This window comes from Camellia sinensis, chromosome 2 (assembly GCF_055761805.1).
Source record: "Camellia sinensis isolate YWXY chromosome 2, ASM5576180v1, whole genome shotgun sequence".
NCBI classification, from domain to species: Eukaryota; Viridiplantae; Streptophyta; class Magnoliopsida; order Ericales; family Theaceae; genus Camellia; species Camellia sinensis.
The window spans coordinates 196879506-196896614 of NC_138962.1; the positions used below are offsets into that span (position 1 = coordinate 196879506).

Sequence of the window (17109 nt, forward strand, 5' to 3'; positions counted from 1 at the left end):
ATTCAATATATATATATTCTCTTTTCTCTATCTCTCTCTATACAATTATCTTAACAATTTTAATGCAATAAAGTTACGTAGTGTTTTAGAGGGATCTTGCACTAAGAAATAGACCCTAGAAGTTAAAAAAGAGTAGCGCAAATCAATAATTAGGGTTCATTGATATTCCTAACTTCAAATCTTCTTATTTTTTCCATAGTGCCAGTTAAAAATAAAAAATAAGAAATTGACAATATACTTTTAGAAAAATGTTTAAAAGTGCAGTTAGGCCCCCAAATAATTAATTGGAACAAACTGACTCTTAAAAAATGTTCAAAATTGTTCAATTAGAGCAAATTGCCTGGAAATTTAATTTAACTATAGTGTTGTTCTCTTGAGCTAATTAATATTTTATGAGACAAAAATGTACTTTTAAACATGTTTAAAAAAAAGTGGTTTTGAACATTTTTTGCCGAAGCAATTTGGTGAAATTTTTTTCTTGAAGGAGGTAATTTCATTTTCAAACATCTTTTAGGGAGTAATTTGTTCTTTTTATTTTTTAAGAGGTCAATTATAATATTAACAAATTATCAAAAAATTAAAAAATAAATGAGGAGAAAAGACAATAAATAGCTTTATTTATGCAAACCTCCCATCATCGATTTCAAAGCATTCAAAACGGCGGGAACTCCGCAAAACGCCTCCCACATATCCTTGTTACTGACCGTTTCTTTGATCATTTCCTACATGCAAAGAAAAATAATAACAATAATAAATAATAATAATAATAATAATAATAATGTGTAAACTTTAGGTGATCCTTGATTACGTGACCGACACAAAATTTTAACATAATGGAGGTAAATATAAATTTTAATAAAATTTTTGAAAAAGAAGTGTATAATTTTTTATATTTTTATTTTAATATTATATTTAACTAGTATTCTGGTAATTTATGATAAATATTTTAGAATTATTTCTTAATTTGGATTTATTTTGTTTTCTTATTTTAAAGTTTTTTTCTTGTCAAGAATTGGGCTACAAAGAATGCTAAGGAATTGGTGTACTCAGTGGCAATGCCTCCACAGTTTGTTGTTTCTGCAAGAATGCTGAGGAAACAGTGATCCATGTGTTCTTGCATTGCCCCTTTGTTTGGGAAGTGTGGTCAGCTTTAATAAAATGGTGATTATTGTACAGGTGGAAGGGAGAGCACTTTAAGAAATAAGAGAAGAAGAAGATGTGGAGAATTATCCCTCTTGCAGCACTGTGGTCCATTTGGAGACTCAAAAATGAATGTGTGTTTAAGGATGCCAAACCTGTTATTTGGGATTTGTGAGTTGCAATTTGGATCTACCTCGGTTAATGACTTTATCTTCAACATCAACCAAATCAGAATATGCATTGGAGGAGGTTGACGGATTCTGTTCTGCCCACTGGTTTGGTGGGTGTGGTTTTACATTTTTGATTGATGGAATTTGTCTTGGGCAATACCCGGCACAAGAATTATTCATTTGGTTTGAATTTTTTATAATTATTATTTTTTATTTTTAGTGAATATTTTTAAAATTTTAAGTAATTTTTTTTACTTTTTTAGATACACTTTAGTTAGATGTTTCTAAATAGTAAAATATTTGTGAAAAAATATTTTAAAAAATTGATAAATACACAAAAATATTAAAAATGTATTGAATTTTTCGTTTTTTTTTTTTCGTATTTAATGAATTTTTTAAAGATTTTTTTTACAAATATTATACTTTTTAAGTGTATTTATGTTAGATTTGTCTAAAAATTAAAAAAATTACTAAAAATATTTAAAAAATTTAGTAAAAATAAAAAAATATGAAAAATTAAAAATTTCTCAAAATAAAAACCAAACAGAGTGATTGGTATTATAGTATTCAATTTTCAACAGTACGGGCACTTTGGTTGGTTGGTTGCCATTTGGTTTCTTTTGATTGTTTTCTTCCTTTATTTATTTATTTATTTATTTTGATTGGTTTCTCATTAACTTTGTGTTTTTCTTGCCTTCCTCTTTATTGATATATATCCATATGTAATATATGTTTATTATCATCAATAAAATTTTCTTTTCTATGCCGATCAAAAAAAAAAAAAAAAAAGCATTGGGCTAAATAATTATTTCCTAATTTTAGATTTTTAGGTGTTGAACATTGTTTGGTCTCCAAGTATTAATTTATTATAAGTAGCTATCTAAATCTTAAGGCAAAAATCAACTTTTATTTAATAATATTCAAATATTTAACTTTTCTTATGAGTTCAATGTTATATTTTTCTCGTAAATTCGAAAGCCATATTCGTCTATTAGAACGACATCTAATCCTTGTTTATTTCGCTTCATCAAATGATATTAGAACATTGATTGGCCTGGCTCATTGGCATTTATCTAAGTAGGAAGCACAAACCTTATTGACGATGATCATATGGTAGAAACCATATGCGAAGCGATTGAGGAACATCGGTTAGAGGTGCATAAATTTCACAATGAGATTTGAAATCTACTTGCTGAGTTGAGTTTTTAGTTCAAAAGTTCAAAAGTCACTACAAGTTATCACATCATTCTCTATTATTTTATATATTTTTTTCATAAAAAGTTAAAAAAATCAATTACACTAATGAATCCCAAACAAAGCCTTAAATGAAAAACAAAGTGATTAATAAAACAAATTGTTATACATAAAAGTAATATTTTTTTTTGAAAAAAATATAAAATGACTATATCACAAGATACTAAGGAAAATTCAATTTTGTAGAGGGCCAAGGTTTATATGTATTTCGAAAAAAAATTCCTCACTGTCTTTAAATAATGTGAGACTTTCTTAGAACATAAATTTGAAGGCATAATTTATGAGGCCGTGTTTATTTGTCAGAACCAAACATAGACTCGAGATTGAATTAATAATTTAATAAAATATATAATTTGATGTTTGATTAAAAAATAATGTTTTTCACTCAGACATAATACTCTTTAGTGGAAGACTATTGACACTACAAGAAAAAGCATTTTTGCCGACCACTTTTAGCTACCAAAACTAATTTAGTCGCCAAAAGTCACGGAATTGGCTACCAAAAATAATATTAGTCGGCAAAAGTCAACTTTTTAGCTACTAATTTTTTTTAGTAGGGGAATGTTGATTATTGGCTACTAAAAAAAATTTAGTAGCTAAAGATATTACAATTGGCGACTAAAACAATTTTTGGTAGCTAAACATATGACAATTGGCGACTAAATAAAAATTTAGTAGCCGTAGAGGTACCTTTAGCTACTAAATTATTTGGTAGCCGAATGAAAATAAAAAAATTAATTTTTAATCTTTCCCGACTAAACTTTTGGTCGCCAAATGTCAAGTTTCGGCGACAAAATTTTTTTTAGTCGCGGTATACCTACTTTCGGCTACTAAATTGTTTGGTAGCCGAATGAAAATAAAAAAATTAATTTTTAATCTTTCCCGACCAAACTTTTGGTCGCCAAATGTCAGGTTTCGGCGACAAAATTTTTTTTAGTCGCCGTATACCTACTTTCGGCTACTAAATTATTTGGTAGCTGAATGAAAATTAAAAAATTAATTTTTAATCTTTCCCGACCAAACTTTTGGTCGCCAAATGTCAGGTTTCGGCGACAAAATTTTTTTTAGTCGCCGTATACCTACTTTCGGCTACTAAATTGTTTGGTAGCCGAATGAAAATAAAAAAATTAATTTTTAATCTTTCCCGACCAAACTTTTGGTCGCCAAATGTCAAGTTTCGGCGACAAAATTTCTTTTAGTCGCTGTATACCTACTTTCGGCTACTTTCTTTGAATTTGCTCCTCTTTAATGTGCATGTTAAGTCTGTTCTGATTGTTCTCTTAGGAGAAGGAAAAATGTACAGTTTGATTTAGATTTAGTTATTTATTTATTTGTTCTTTCTCAATACAGGGAAGCGACACTAGAATAAATTATGACAATGTTGTTTTCACAGTTTGCCCTAATTTATATGATAATGTTGTTTCTTTACTTATTAGATCTTTGCAATTTATTTATTTATTTATTTTTGAGTGGTTTCTTCCAATTAGGAAATTTTTTTATCATTTGTTGGAGCCTATAATTGGAAATTTAGTGATATAATTTGACATGATTCGGTGGATACTAAGCTACCAATAGAAACTTGTTACAAAAAAGCTTTGTAAATGGTCTAAGGGTTTTATGTTTTAATTATGGCCAGTCTGTGTAATGCCTGGTGCTTGGTATTGATAATGGTGGATATTCTTCACAGGTGCTTGTCCTTCTTACCAACTGAAGCAAGAATAGCAAGATCATGAGACGAAGTACATAATGGTCCTATATGTTTATTGCCTTTCTGTGTCTCCCAGTACATATCATTCTTCCTATGTTAGTACAAAGAGCCAAAAAGGTGTGAGCATACATTTTTATGAAAATGATTGGGGCCCACAGGTTTTGCTGGCCTAATCAACTTCTATTGTTGAATGGTTGCCTCGTGTCTGACTTTTTCAAAATATTTTTGGAAGTATATCAGTTTAAAGGCATTTGAAAATCTTAATGGCGGAGTTATTTGGTCTGATGCATGTTGAACTCTCAAATGGAGTGATCATTTCTTAGACCATGATTCTTTAAACAAATTTAACATTTAGCATGGAATTGGTTTTTAATAGTGTGACACTAGATTCCACCAACGCAATTTCGGCTTGTCTCCTGAGCATGCCAGTGCCCTAGAACAATACCTGAATGTTTAGAAACATCAATTTTTATCATTCACTTTTTTTTTCCCATACCATTTTCTTGACTTAATCTTGAATTTGTTTGTAAATATGCTAATCTTTTTCACTCATCAATGTTCCTTTCAGGCCATCCATGGATCTTGCTCTACACTGACCGCACATTAAGGACGCTATCTATAAAGTCGAAATGAAAGAGCTGGTCACCACCACCACCACCTTCCCAGCTACTAGCCACAACTAGACTGGAGGAGCAGAATGACCGTAGGACAGCCTATGATTCTTTTGGTGAGACTACCGATCCAACATCGTTGCCTGGAAGTTTGAGTCGCAAGACTAAAGAGCAAGACGACTCTGGTGCTAGGACGACATCTTGTACTTATGGAAGGACTGAAGAGCAACCTTCCCTCCATATTGTCCTCAATAAAAGTAAGAGAACAATATTGAAGGGTTTTATGGAAGGACTCGAACAATGGGAGCTTATAGTGATGTCAGGACGACATCTTGTACTTATTAGAACTTATTTTTGGATGGTTGGAACTAAAATGTGTAATGGGAGTAGTTGGTTTTTTTTGTATTATGTATGAAATTAAATTATTGACGTTGGATTACACTTGGTTCTTATGGAATTTGTAATAAATATATAATTGGACGTTCAATATTAATTTTTTGGATGGTTGGAGCTAAAATGTGTGCACATTGTTGAATGCTTGATAACATTAGTGTTGATGGATTATATTATTTATACAGGGTACAGGTCGTATTCATAATGGATACAGGTTGTTTAGAAATTTTTTAAAAAAAAAAAAAAAAAAAAACACGTTAAAGCATTTGGCTACCAAATATTTTGGTAGCCAAATACGTAATCAAATGTTTTGGTGACTAATAATTTAGTAGCAAAACATAACCTAAAAAGTTTTGGCGACCAAATAATTAGTAGCTAAAATAATTGAGAATGAGAGAAAGAAACTATTGGCCACTAAATTTTTAGTCATGGAATGCACCTTTTGCCGACTAAATAATGTTTCGTAGCCAAATGTGTACTTTCAGCGAGTAATTTTTTAGTAGCTAAAGGTGACACCTTCCCCGACCACAACAACTTAGTAGCCAAAAGGCCTCATTCGGCGACTAAAGTTTTAGTGGCGGAAACATAACATTTGCCGACTAAACATAATTTAGTAGCGAAATGTAGTCACTTTCGGCGACCAAACAAAGTTTAGTCGCCAATACTATCGCCGACAGGGTATAGGCGACGAGTTTGGCGACAAAATATTTTAGTCGCTAAATGGTTTCGGCGACTAAATATTAGACTTTTGGCGACCAATATTTTGGTAGCCAAAAGTGACATTTCTTGTAGTGTGAATCTCAAGTGGGGTGAGATACAAAAGGAAAGATTAAGGAGAAGTTTTATAAATTACTTAAATTTTGGTTTCAATTGTCTAAATTTAATTTTTTGAAAATTGAGTTTTTATTTTTTGTATTTTTTTTTTTTTGTTTTCATTGAATTTTATTTTAATATTTTAAATAATTTTTTTTTTTAGTTTTTAGATACACTTAATATAAATATAATTAAAAAATATAATATTTGCAAAAAAATCTTTGAAAATTTCACTAAATACCAAAAAAATATTTAAAAAATACTAAAATTCAGTATATTTTTATATTCTTGTGTATTTATTGATTTTTTAAAAATATTTTTAACAAATATTTTTATTTTTTTGCTAGATCTAGATTAAGTGCATCTAAAAAGTCAAAAATTTGCTTAAAATATTAAAAAAATTCATTAAAAATAAAAAAATAAGGAAAACAAAAAAATTAATTATCAAAAAATGAATTTAAAAAATTAGAACCAAACAATATGAATAGGATTTTATTAATCTCATGTGGAAGGGGTAGCTGTGATTTTTCCTTGGTAAAGTGTTTAGGTCACCGAGTCTCCTTCTAAAGTTGTTTTCTTTGTATAGACAACAACTTTAGGGCATACATTGACTATTGACAATCTGATTCGATGTCGACACATTCTGGTTAATTATTGTTGTATGTGTTGTGGCGATACTGTGTCGGTAGATCATTTGCTTCTTCATTGTTCTATAGATACTAGGCTTTGGTCACTTCTTGTTGGTTTGTTTGGGTTCTGTCGGGTTCGGTTGTGGATGTTCTTCACAATTGGAAGGGGAAAGAGTTGGGCGGCGTCGACAGAAGGTGTGGTTGCTTGTTGTCTAGTGCTTAATGTGGTTGATTTGGTTGGAGCATAATAGACGTACTGTTCAGCGGACATCTCATTCGGTGGCTTGGTTGGAGAATAGGCTCTTGATTCTTCACAGTTGGATCACGAAATCAGTGAATTCGGATATGTTGGTTTTTGTAGATTTTGTGGATGATTTGACTTCTTAGTTGTCTTAGTTTTTGTGTTATTTACAGCAGCTTGATACTTTTTTTAATAACATCTATCTTTATGTATCAGATAATAATAATGATTCTAGATCAATCCAACCGTGGCTATGATGTAAATTGAGAATTCCCATACTAATAGTCCTAAGAAAGTAGAAATGCTAATCTCATTTAATTCAATCTATTCAAACAAACATTATTCTAGTATTTTTTAAACAGAGCAACTAAAGAATTTGTTGTATAATTTTTTGAATTTAGGGAAAAAAATTATCTTCGTAGGGTAAAGTTGGTTTGTATAACAATACTCGTTAACCATCGAACTAATGGGCCTACAAATATCCTTTAGGACATGATTCATGAAAGATTGGTAAAGAGAGAGAGAGAAAAGAGAGAGACTGAAATGAGAGATTGATATATACAATGTCTGTTGTTGTATTTGTGTGTTTACAAAAGAATGAGCTCTCTCTCTTTATAGAGAGGAGAAGGAGACAATGGAGCACCGAAAGCATATAAAAGTGAAAGTGTGTGGTAGTGGGTGTTTGCCCTTTACAGCTACTGCACTATAGTGTGTATATTATATGTTAACAACCCCCTGCAAACTCAAGGAGGGTAGGCATCGACCAAGTTGAGTTTGGAAACAAGATCACAGAAGTGCCCAAGAGGATGAGCCTTGGTGAAAATATCAGCAGGTTGATCGGCAGAAGCAATAAGGAGAAGATGAACAGTACCACGTGTAACATGCTGTCGAATGAAATGACAATCAATCTCAATATGCTTGGTGCGATCATGAAAAACATCATTGTGAGCAATCTGAATGGCACTCTGATTGTCACAATAAAGAGAGGTAGCGCCAGAAGAGGAAACACCTATATCAGTGAGGAGCCAGCGAAGCCAGAGAAGTTCCTGAGTAGTATCAGCAAGAGCTCGGTATTCAGCTTCGGTGCTAGAACGGGCAGTGAGGGATTGTTTCTTGCTACGCCAAGTAAGAAGAGAATCCCCTAAGAAGAAACAGAATCCCGTGGTAGAGCGTCGATCTGTAGGATCCCCAGCCCAATCAGCATCAGAAAAGGCACGCAGTTCAAGAGAGGAGGAAGCAGAGTAGTGAAGGCCATGGAACATAGTGCCTTTGAGGTATCGAAGGATGTGGAGTAGAGCAGTATAGTGCAGAGTGCGAGGAGCCGACATGTACTGACTAACAATGTGAACAACATAGGCAATGTCAGGACGAGTCACTGTGAGATAGACAAGACTACCGACGAGCTGGCGATAAAGAGTAGCATCATTGAGGAGAGCCCCATCAAGAGGAGTAAGACGAATCTGAGGATCAACTGGGGTAGATATAGTTTTGCAATCAGTAAGACCAGCACGAGCCAGAAGATCGGATGCATATTTGGCCTGAGATAAATAAGAACCAGTAGAATCATGAGAGACTTCAAGGCCTAAAAAGTAGTTAAGAGTACCAAGGTCTTTCATCTCAAACTGACGGTGGAGAAAACGTTTGAGGTGGAGAATACCAGCTACATCATTACCAGTGATAATCATATCATCCACATACAGAAGGAGAAGAGTGGTACCATGAGGAGTAGTCCATATAAAAAGAGCAGAGTCACAGGAGCTAGAGGTGAACCCGAAGTCATGAATGGTAGAACTGAACTTAGCAAACCAAGCGCGGGGTGCTTGCTTGAGGCCATAGAGGGCACACTGTAGTTTGCAAACCTTATGAGGGGGAAAAATAGACCCAGGTGGAGGTTGCATGTAGACCTCCTCAAGAAGATTACCATTGAGGAAGGCATTTTTGACATCCATTTGAAAGAGCTCCCAGTGGCGAGCAACAGCAACAGCTAGTAAACTGCGAACAGAGGTAAGCCGAGCAACAGGGGAGAAGGTTTCCTCATAATCAATCCCATATTCCTGGTTAAAACCCTTGGCAACAAGACGAGCTTTGTAACGTTCAATAGAGCCATCAGAATGAGTCTTGATTTTGTAAACCCATTTGCAGCCAATCGCAGTTTTGCCAGGAGGAAGATCAACAAGATCCCAAGTATGAGTTTTGTCCAAGGCTTGAAGTTCATCAGTCATAGCTTGCTGCCAAAGAGGATTAGTACAAGCCTCACGATAGGAGGTGGGTTCATAAGTAAAAAAGGCAGCAGACCCAACAATATAATCACGAAGGTAGATAGGAGGTTGAGTTACCCGGTGTGGTCGACCCGTAGGAGGATCGGTGGGAGGAAGAACCGGTGGAGAAGAAGGTGGTGCAGGGAGAGGTGGACCTTCAGGGAGAGCAGGCTGGGCAGGAGCAGGAGTGAGCAAGGGCATCTCAATGAAGGAGGAACCTGTATCAGAATCATCAGAGAAGAGATCTATGGAAGGATTAGTAAACAGTACATTAGTGGAAAGTGCAGGTAAGTGAAAGGAGGATAGGGAGGAAAACATTTGGTGCTCCCAAAAAACAACATGTCGAGAGATACGAAGACGTTTAGAGATAGGGTCCCAACAGCGAAAACCTTTATGTTCAATTCCATACCCAAGAAAGCAACAAAGACGAGAACGAGGTTCAAGCTTGGTGTGTTCATGAGATTGAAGGAGAACAAAGCAGGCAGAGCCAAAAACCCGAAGATTAGTATAGAGAGGGGGAGTGCCATGCAGACGTTCAAAGGGAGTTTGATTATGGATGACAGGGGTAGGAGCACAATTGATAGTGTAGACAGCAGTGAGGGCAGCTTCCCCCCAAAAGCTTTTAGGGCAGGAAGAAGAGAGAAGGAGAGCGCGAGTAGTGTCAAGAATATGCCTATGTTTCCGTTCAGCACGGCCATTTTGCTGGGACGTGCCAGCACAGGAACGATGAGGCAGTGTACCATGACTCTGAAGAAAAGAAAGGAAATCTGAATCCCGATATTCCATAGCATTGTCAGAGCGAAAAATTTTGATGGATTTGGAAAATTGGGTGTGGATCATTTGGGCAAATCGATAATAAAGGGTTTTGAGTTCAGACCGAGTTTTCATGAGAAAAATCCAAGTAAACCGGGAAAAATCATCAATAAAAACAACAAAATAACGAGATCCCCCTATAGTAGTAGTAGGGGAGGGGCCCCAAATATCCGAATGTATAAGATCAAAAGGTGCACAGGAAACAGAAGTACTTTTATTGAATGATAAAGCAGGTTGTTTGGCAAGTTGACAGGGTATACAATCGAAAGTATCTGGAATTACAGGAACTAATTGTCCACTAGAAACCAAAGACTTTAAGCGATTAATAGAAATATGCCCTAAGTGACAATGCCAAAGATGAAAAGGAGATAAGGAGGAAGCAGATGCAAGAGCAGCGATTTGAGGGGAGTCAGGAACATGAAGGTAAATAAGCTCATAGAGACGTCTGTGCTTACGGCCGATCCCAATAGTCTGCCTCGTCTGAGGGTTCTGCACCAAACAATGAGTAGCAGAAAAGGTGACAGTTAGACCAAGTTCACATAATTGACCAATAGAGATAAGGTTTAAGGTGAGAGCAGGGATATGATAAACTTGAGGTAAAGATAAAGAAGATGTGGAAACAGTACCAATATGACGGACAGTCATGAGAGAACCATCAGCAGTTTGAATTGAGGGAATATGAGGAGATGAAGAGATGGAAGAAAATATAGTTGAACTAGAGGTCATATGATTACAACAGGCAGAGTCAAAATACCAAGAAGAGTTACCTGGAATTACAGACAAAGCAGTAGGAGGAGGTGTACCAGAAGGGGAGAGAAGGTGTTTGAACATGGCCTCAACATCTGTGGGAGAAAAGAGAGGGGTTGACGGAGCAGGAGACTCAGAAAAACCCTTAGCGGCAGCAGCAGCAGTGTGATGAGACTGATTCCCGGAATGAGACTGATTCCTGGAACGATGAAAGTTCCCCTGAGAAGAACCACCGTGAGAAGAGTGGCTGTTGGAGGATGAACGGGATGGATTGCGAAAACAATCCTATTGCAGATGACCAGGACTAAGTTTGTTGCAGTATCGACAGGTTCTGACGGGGCAATTGACCAGGAGATGTGTTGAAGGAAGGCCCCGATTCTGACAGTAGAGGCAGGCAGTGGTCCGCTGGGTGAATGATGGCCGGTACGGAGGAGTGGCAAGAACAGAATCTACATGATGAGTTTGGAGAGTACCAAGACGAGTTTCCTCTGATAACAACTCAGAAATAGCTTGTTCTAGAGTGGGCAAGGGATGGCGATGAAGAAGAGATGCACGTACGGGCTCAAAGGATAAAGTGAGAGCCATGAGAAAGTGCACCAACCTTTGCTGATTTCGATAGGCAGTAAATAAAACAGCATCTTCTCGGTGAGGCCAAGTCGGTTCGGAAAGAGCAAGCTGGTCCCAAACGGAGTACATTTGAGAAAGGAAGTCATTGGTGGACTGACTAGATTCTTGGCGCATCCGATGAAGTTGGCTCTGAAGTTGATATTGATGAGCAAGACCAGTAGTCTGGTATCGTTCTTTCAAAAAATCCCAGATGTCTTTTGCAGGAGTAGTGACAGAGTCAAGCTGAAAGCGACCAAACTGAAGACTGATAGAGATAACAGAAGTATTTCGAAACCAGGTAATGATTTGGTAATTCTTACTATCCCATTCCTCAAGGCGATCTTCATATGTAGGAGTAGCAGGAGAAACAGTGGTTTCAGCAGTGTCTTTCACCGGTTGGGTCATGTCCCCGGTGATAATTCGCCAGAGCTTCTTTCCTTTGAGGAAGGAAGACATGGCTTGGGCCCATAGAACATAGTTAGAACCATTCAAAATAACGGAAATGGGATGGGAGGCATCAGGACGATCCATAATAATAGTTGAGTAAGGCTAAATTGATAGGAATAGACCTGTAGGAGCAAAATTAGGTAAAACAGAGTGTACCAGTGAGTCCGGAAGGTCGAAAATAGCTAGGAAAGGTGGGCTGTGTAGAGATGATGTCAGCAAGATGGAAAATGATGTCAGCGGCGCACGTTAGCAGAGAGGGCGTGCGGCGCATGGTAGCAGAGAGGGCGTGCGGCGTATAGTAGCAGAATGGCGCACACGGGTGCACAATAGCGGAACGGCGCACGCGCGGCTCACGGTAGACGAATGGCGCACGCGGGTGCACGGTAACAGGCGCGGCGCACGAAAGGGCAGAGTGGAAGGCGCGTGAAGGTGCGTGTGAGCGTGGCAACGGAAGCAGAGACGCGCCAAGCAAAAGGGCGGCGCGTGAGAGTGTTTCTGGTGACGAGCTTGGTGTCGTTGGAATCGTAAGGAGATTCCGAGCTGTTTGGTGTAGTTCCACTGTGTAGGGGACTAAGTACCAAAATTGAAGAATGCCAGAATTGTATTACTGTGCTCTGATACCATGAAAGATTGGTAAAGAGAGAGAGAGAAAAGAGAGAGACTGAAATGAGAGATTGATATATACAATGTCTGTTATTGTATTTGTGTGTTTACAAAAGAATGAGCTCTCTCTCTTTATAGAGAGGAGAAGGAGACAATGCAGCACTGAAAGCATATAAAAGTGAAAGTGTGTGGTAGTGAGTGTTTGCCCTTTACAGCTACTGCACTATAGTGTGTATATTATATGTTAACAATTCAAATGTTAATCCAATCCAAAGTGAGATATGGACCTTAGCCGAGTGAAAGCAGTATTGAGTGTTGCAAAACATTAGTCAGAAAAATACAATAAAATTAAGGTTATTTTTGGTTCATAGGTTTGGTGAGAGAATTGGGAAGAGAAAATAAAAGAAATAAAATATAATTATATTTTACACCCAATACTGTTAAAGAAAATAAGACACCTGAGCTTCTGGGCTTTCCTCCATGTATTCATACATATCAGCATGCGAAATTTGAAAACATTGTCCACTTTCATGGGTGAAGGAAGTCAGTGGACGCGAACCATCTTCTGATCCAGCTTTAGCTTTCACATGGCTGTATGAAATGGGACATATATGAGCAATCCAATCAAATCAATTATTGTAAAACAAAACTAAACCACACTTCAACATAAACATTTCTTGTGAGTAATGTTAGGAATTATGAAAAAAAATATCATAAAGATGATCATGAAAAATTCTCCATCTTTAAATTACAAATACAATAAAACACTACACTAATCAATTGATGAAAAAAATTTCATGAAACATTTCATGATATTTTTTTCATGATCCTTAATATTAGTTGTGTTTGGAGAATAGAGCATATGATTGGATTATGTATCTTGGCTAATTTCAAATTTCATGTTTAGATACAAAGGACAATTTTTTATTTTTCATTCGGCGACTAAATAGTTTTAATAGCCAAAACTCAATATACGGCGACTAAAATATTTTTAGTCGCTAAAAATAACTTTTTTGGCGGCCAAAATTTTGGTCGCCAAAAGAGAAAAAATATTTTTTTATTTTCCATTCAGCGACTACATTGTTTTAGTTAGGGATGACAATGGATAACCTACCCTGTGAGTATCCATGGAGACCCAATCCAAAAACATGGGTTTTTCCCTTTTTTTCTTATCCATTAGGTAGGGTAAGTGATATTTTTTAAATATCAACAGGGGATGGGTTGGGGATGGATACCCACTAATTTCCCCATATGTCTTTTTTTTTTTTTTTTTTTAAGGATTCACAACCAAAACTAAATATACATTCAATCTTTTTTCTTTTATTTATTTATTTATTTATTCAGGTGCACAACCAACTTTTTTTTTTTTAGATCCACAACCAAAGCTAAATATACATCCAATCTTTTTTATTATTATTATTTTTTAATTTTTAAGGTTCACAACCATTTTTTTTTTAAAATTTTTAAGATTCACAACCAAAGCTAAATATACATTCAATATTTTTTCTTTTGTTTTTTTTTTTTTTTGATTTTTAAGGTTCACAACAAAAGCTAAATATCATTCAATCTTTTTTCTTTTATTTTTTTTTAATTTTTAAGATTCACAACAAAAGCTAAATATACATTCAATCTTTTTTCTTTTAGAGGTTTTGCCTATTTGACTATGTTAGTAAACTATTTTAGTTTTTGCATTTAAGAAGATGGGTTGGATTTTTTGTTAGATTGATGTATTGAAAAATGTGTTTGAAATAATGTAGAGATAATAAATGACCAAAATGTCCCTATGTGTATTATCGTTGTTGTTGTGAGTTTCTCAAAAATTAAAAAGGCAAAAGCGTCATTTTACCATTTGTCCGTTACAGCTGTGTATCATGTGAGAAGTCAGCAACAATACTTTTTGAATTTTTTTCCTGAAGAGGCTAAAGTGATCTATAAATTTCATTTCCAAACACTGCCATAATTAAATGCATAAATCACTTTTATCTTCATCATTTTGTAATTATTTTTTACTTTTGATTTTTTTGATATTCTCCACAAAAAAAAAAGAAAGAAAAAAGTGAGGTCTTAAAATTGTTTCAGTCAATTTTTTTTTCTTTTATCAATAATTCAGTTTTTAAATAAAAACATAAAAAATTAGAAAGAGAGAACATGAGTGGAACGAGGCCGGCAGAGGTGGAAGAATAGGAGAGAGAGAGAGAGAGAGAGACTACATTAGTAGGCGTCATGCGTATTTTGACCTTTTTTGATATTTGAATTTTAAAAAAAATAAACACATTAATAAATTATTTAGTTTTTGTTGTCAACCTTAAGAAAAAATATAAAAAATATAAAAAAATAAATTGTTAATATTAAATATATTAAAAAAGAAAGAAAAAAGATTGAAGTTATATTTGGCTAAAACCTTAAAAAAAAAGAAAAAAAGAAAAGTTGTTAACATTAAATATATTAAAAAAGAAAGAAAAAATATTGAAGGTATATTTAGCTAAAACCTTAAAAAAAAGAAAAAAAAAAGAAAAAAAGAAAAGTTGTTAACATTAAATATATTAAAAAAGAAAGAAAAAGATTGAAGGTATATTTTGCTTTTGTTGTGAACCTTAAAAAAAAAAAAAAAGTTGTTAACATTAAATATATTAAAAAAGAAAAAAAAAAGATTGAAGGTATATTTTGCTTTTGTTGTGAACCTTAAAAAAAAAAAAAAAGTTAACATTAAATATAAAAAATAAAAATAAAATAAAAATGGGGATTAAAGTGGGTTGGGGAAAATCCAAACCCATTAAGAAATGAGGAGAGTGGTACCCATGGGGAATGGAGAATGGATAATGGGGAAAATTTATTATAAGGGAATGGGGATGGGGAATTAATATCCACCCCATTAACACCCATTGCCATCCCTAGTTTTAGTAGTCAAAACTCAATATACGATGACTAAAATATTTTTAGTCGATAAAAATAAGTTTTTTGGCCACCAAAATTTTGGTCGCCAAAAGATAAAAAAAAAAATTTTATTTTCCATTCAGCGACTACATTGTTTTAGTAGCCAAAACTCAATATACGGCGATTAAAATATTTGTAGTCGCTAAAAATAAGTTTTTTTGCGACCAAAATTTTGGTCGCCAATTCCACAACCAACTTATTTTTTATCTTCCGCGATCAACTTATTTTTTGGTCGTCAAAATGTGATCTTCCGCGACCAAATTTGTAGTTGGTCGCCAAAACCATACCATTTTTTACGACCAACTCATTTTTTGGTCGCCAAAATATGACCTTCTGCGACCAACTCATATTTGGTCGCCAAAAATAATGATCATTCGCGACCAATTAATATTTGGTCGCCAAAAAGTAACTTTTAGCTACCAACTTTTATATTGGTCGTGGAAAGTGGTCGCTAAAACTGCAAAGCAAATTAATAGTTATTTGAGATGGTACATATCTTTATATGGAAGATAGTTGAATCCAATGAGAGGTGAGATACAAAATAGGAGGATTAAAGACTGTCCCGATTTGGGGTTTTAAAAATCAAAATACCCTTGAATTATAGTTATCGAGTAGTGATATATAAATATATATATATATATATATATTTCTTTATTTTGTAGAAATATGTGCCTTATTATGATCCTTTTATTAAACATAACACCCATCATTTTTATCATAATATGCAAATATGTCACTACTACATAATTCTAAAAGTATAATCTATATAAAAATTCTTGTGACAGGATACAGATTTACTAATCCTCTATTAATTCAGAGACCATTCAAATGTGAGATAGAAATTAATCTAAGATACATTTTTTTAATTATTTAATTTTTAGCTTGTTATCAAGCCCAATAGACTAATAAATTTAGGAGACCAATCCCACCGTCTACTGGCAGAAGCTCAATTAAAGCCAAGTTTGTTCTTAAGAGGTTTTGAATTTGAAATTTTAATTGAAGAAATGTAATTCTAAAAAATTAATAATCTCCAGAATAATATAATAAAATATCAATGAATATTATCCCATGAAATCTAATGCAAGCAAACATATCCATGAAGTATAAAGTACAAATTGCATTAAAAGAAAAAAAATAATATATTGATGCATATATGTTTATGCATTTCGTAGATAAGTGGGCAATAGAAAACTAAAACGTATACAAACTCAGAAAATGATTTTTTCCTAAACAATTATATCTTTTTTTTGCACTAAGTTACCTTCGAAGGCTAGAAATGGCTGGTGTCACTTCGGCTTGAGAAGGAGTTCGGAGAATACAGGCAGGAAGTTGGTTGAGTGCCACTGCCATGGCTAGTTTAACCCTAAAGAAAATGTTGATGAAATTCACTATGAAATAACAAGAACATAACATATATATATACACACACACAGTCTACAGAGATGACAATTGGATGAATGGAAGGAGCTTGTAGAATATAGGAAGTAACTTGGAACTGGTTTACCATTCGGATTGGTCAAAAAAGGAGGCTTTCTTCCGGTTCATTAACTGAATTGAAGGGTCCAATTAAAGGGACTGTGCCGAGTCCAATTGTTTATCTTGTATTGAACAAATCATCCATATTAAGGCTTCATTTGGGAATAATTTTTTTAACCTAATTTTTAGTTTTTTAGCTATTTTAATTTGATTAAAAATATTCCATTTAGGATGAACTTTTGAACTTTTCTTTTCTTTTCTTTTTT

The 17109-nt window shown here is 34.3% G+C and overlaps 1 protein-coding gene across 3 annotated transcripts in view; it reads right to left on the minus strand.

Moving 5' to 3' along the window:
* LOC114292578 (uncharacterized) overlaps window positions 1-16879 on the minus strand; it is a 43165-nt gene extending 26286 nt beyond the window's left edge. The window contains exons 1-3 of one of the 3 annotated variants that reach the window (XM_028236564.2): window positions 16629-16879; window positions 12892-13024; window positions 629-722 (exon numbers count right to left, since the gene is read on the minus strand). In XM_028236564.2, the coding sequence (XP_028092365.2) occupies window positions 629-722; window positions 12892-13024; window positions 16629-16780 (379 nt within the window). In that variant the 5' untranslated portion in view covers window positions 16781-16879. The remainder of the gene's footprint in view (window positions 1-628; window positions 723-12891; window positions 13025-16628) is intronic. The other 2 variants (XM_028236563.2, XM_082916530.1) reach the window with 2 other exon arrangements.
* Between the last annotated feature and the right edge of the window lie 230 nt (window positions 16880-17109).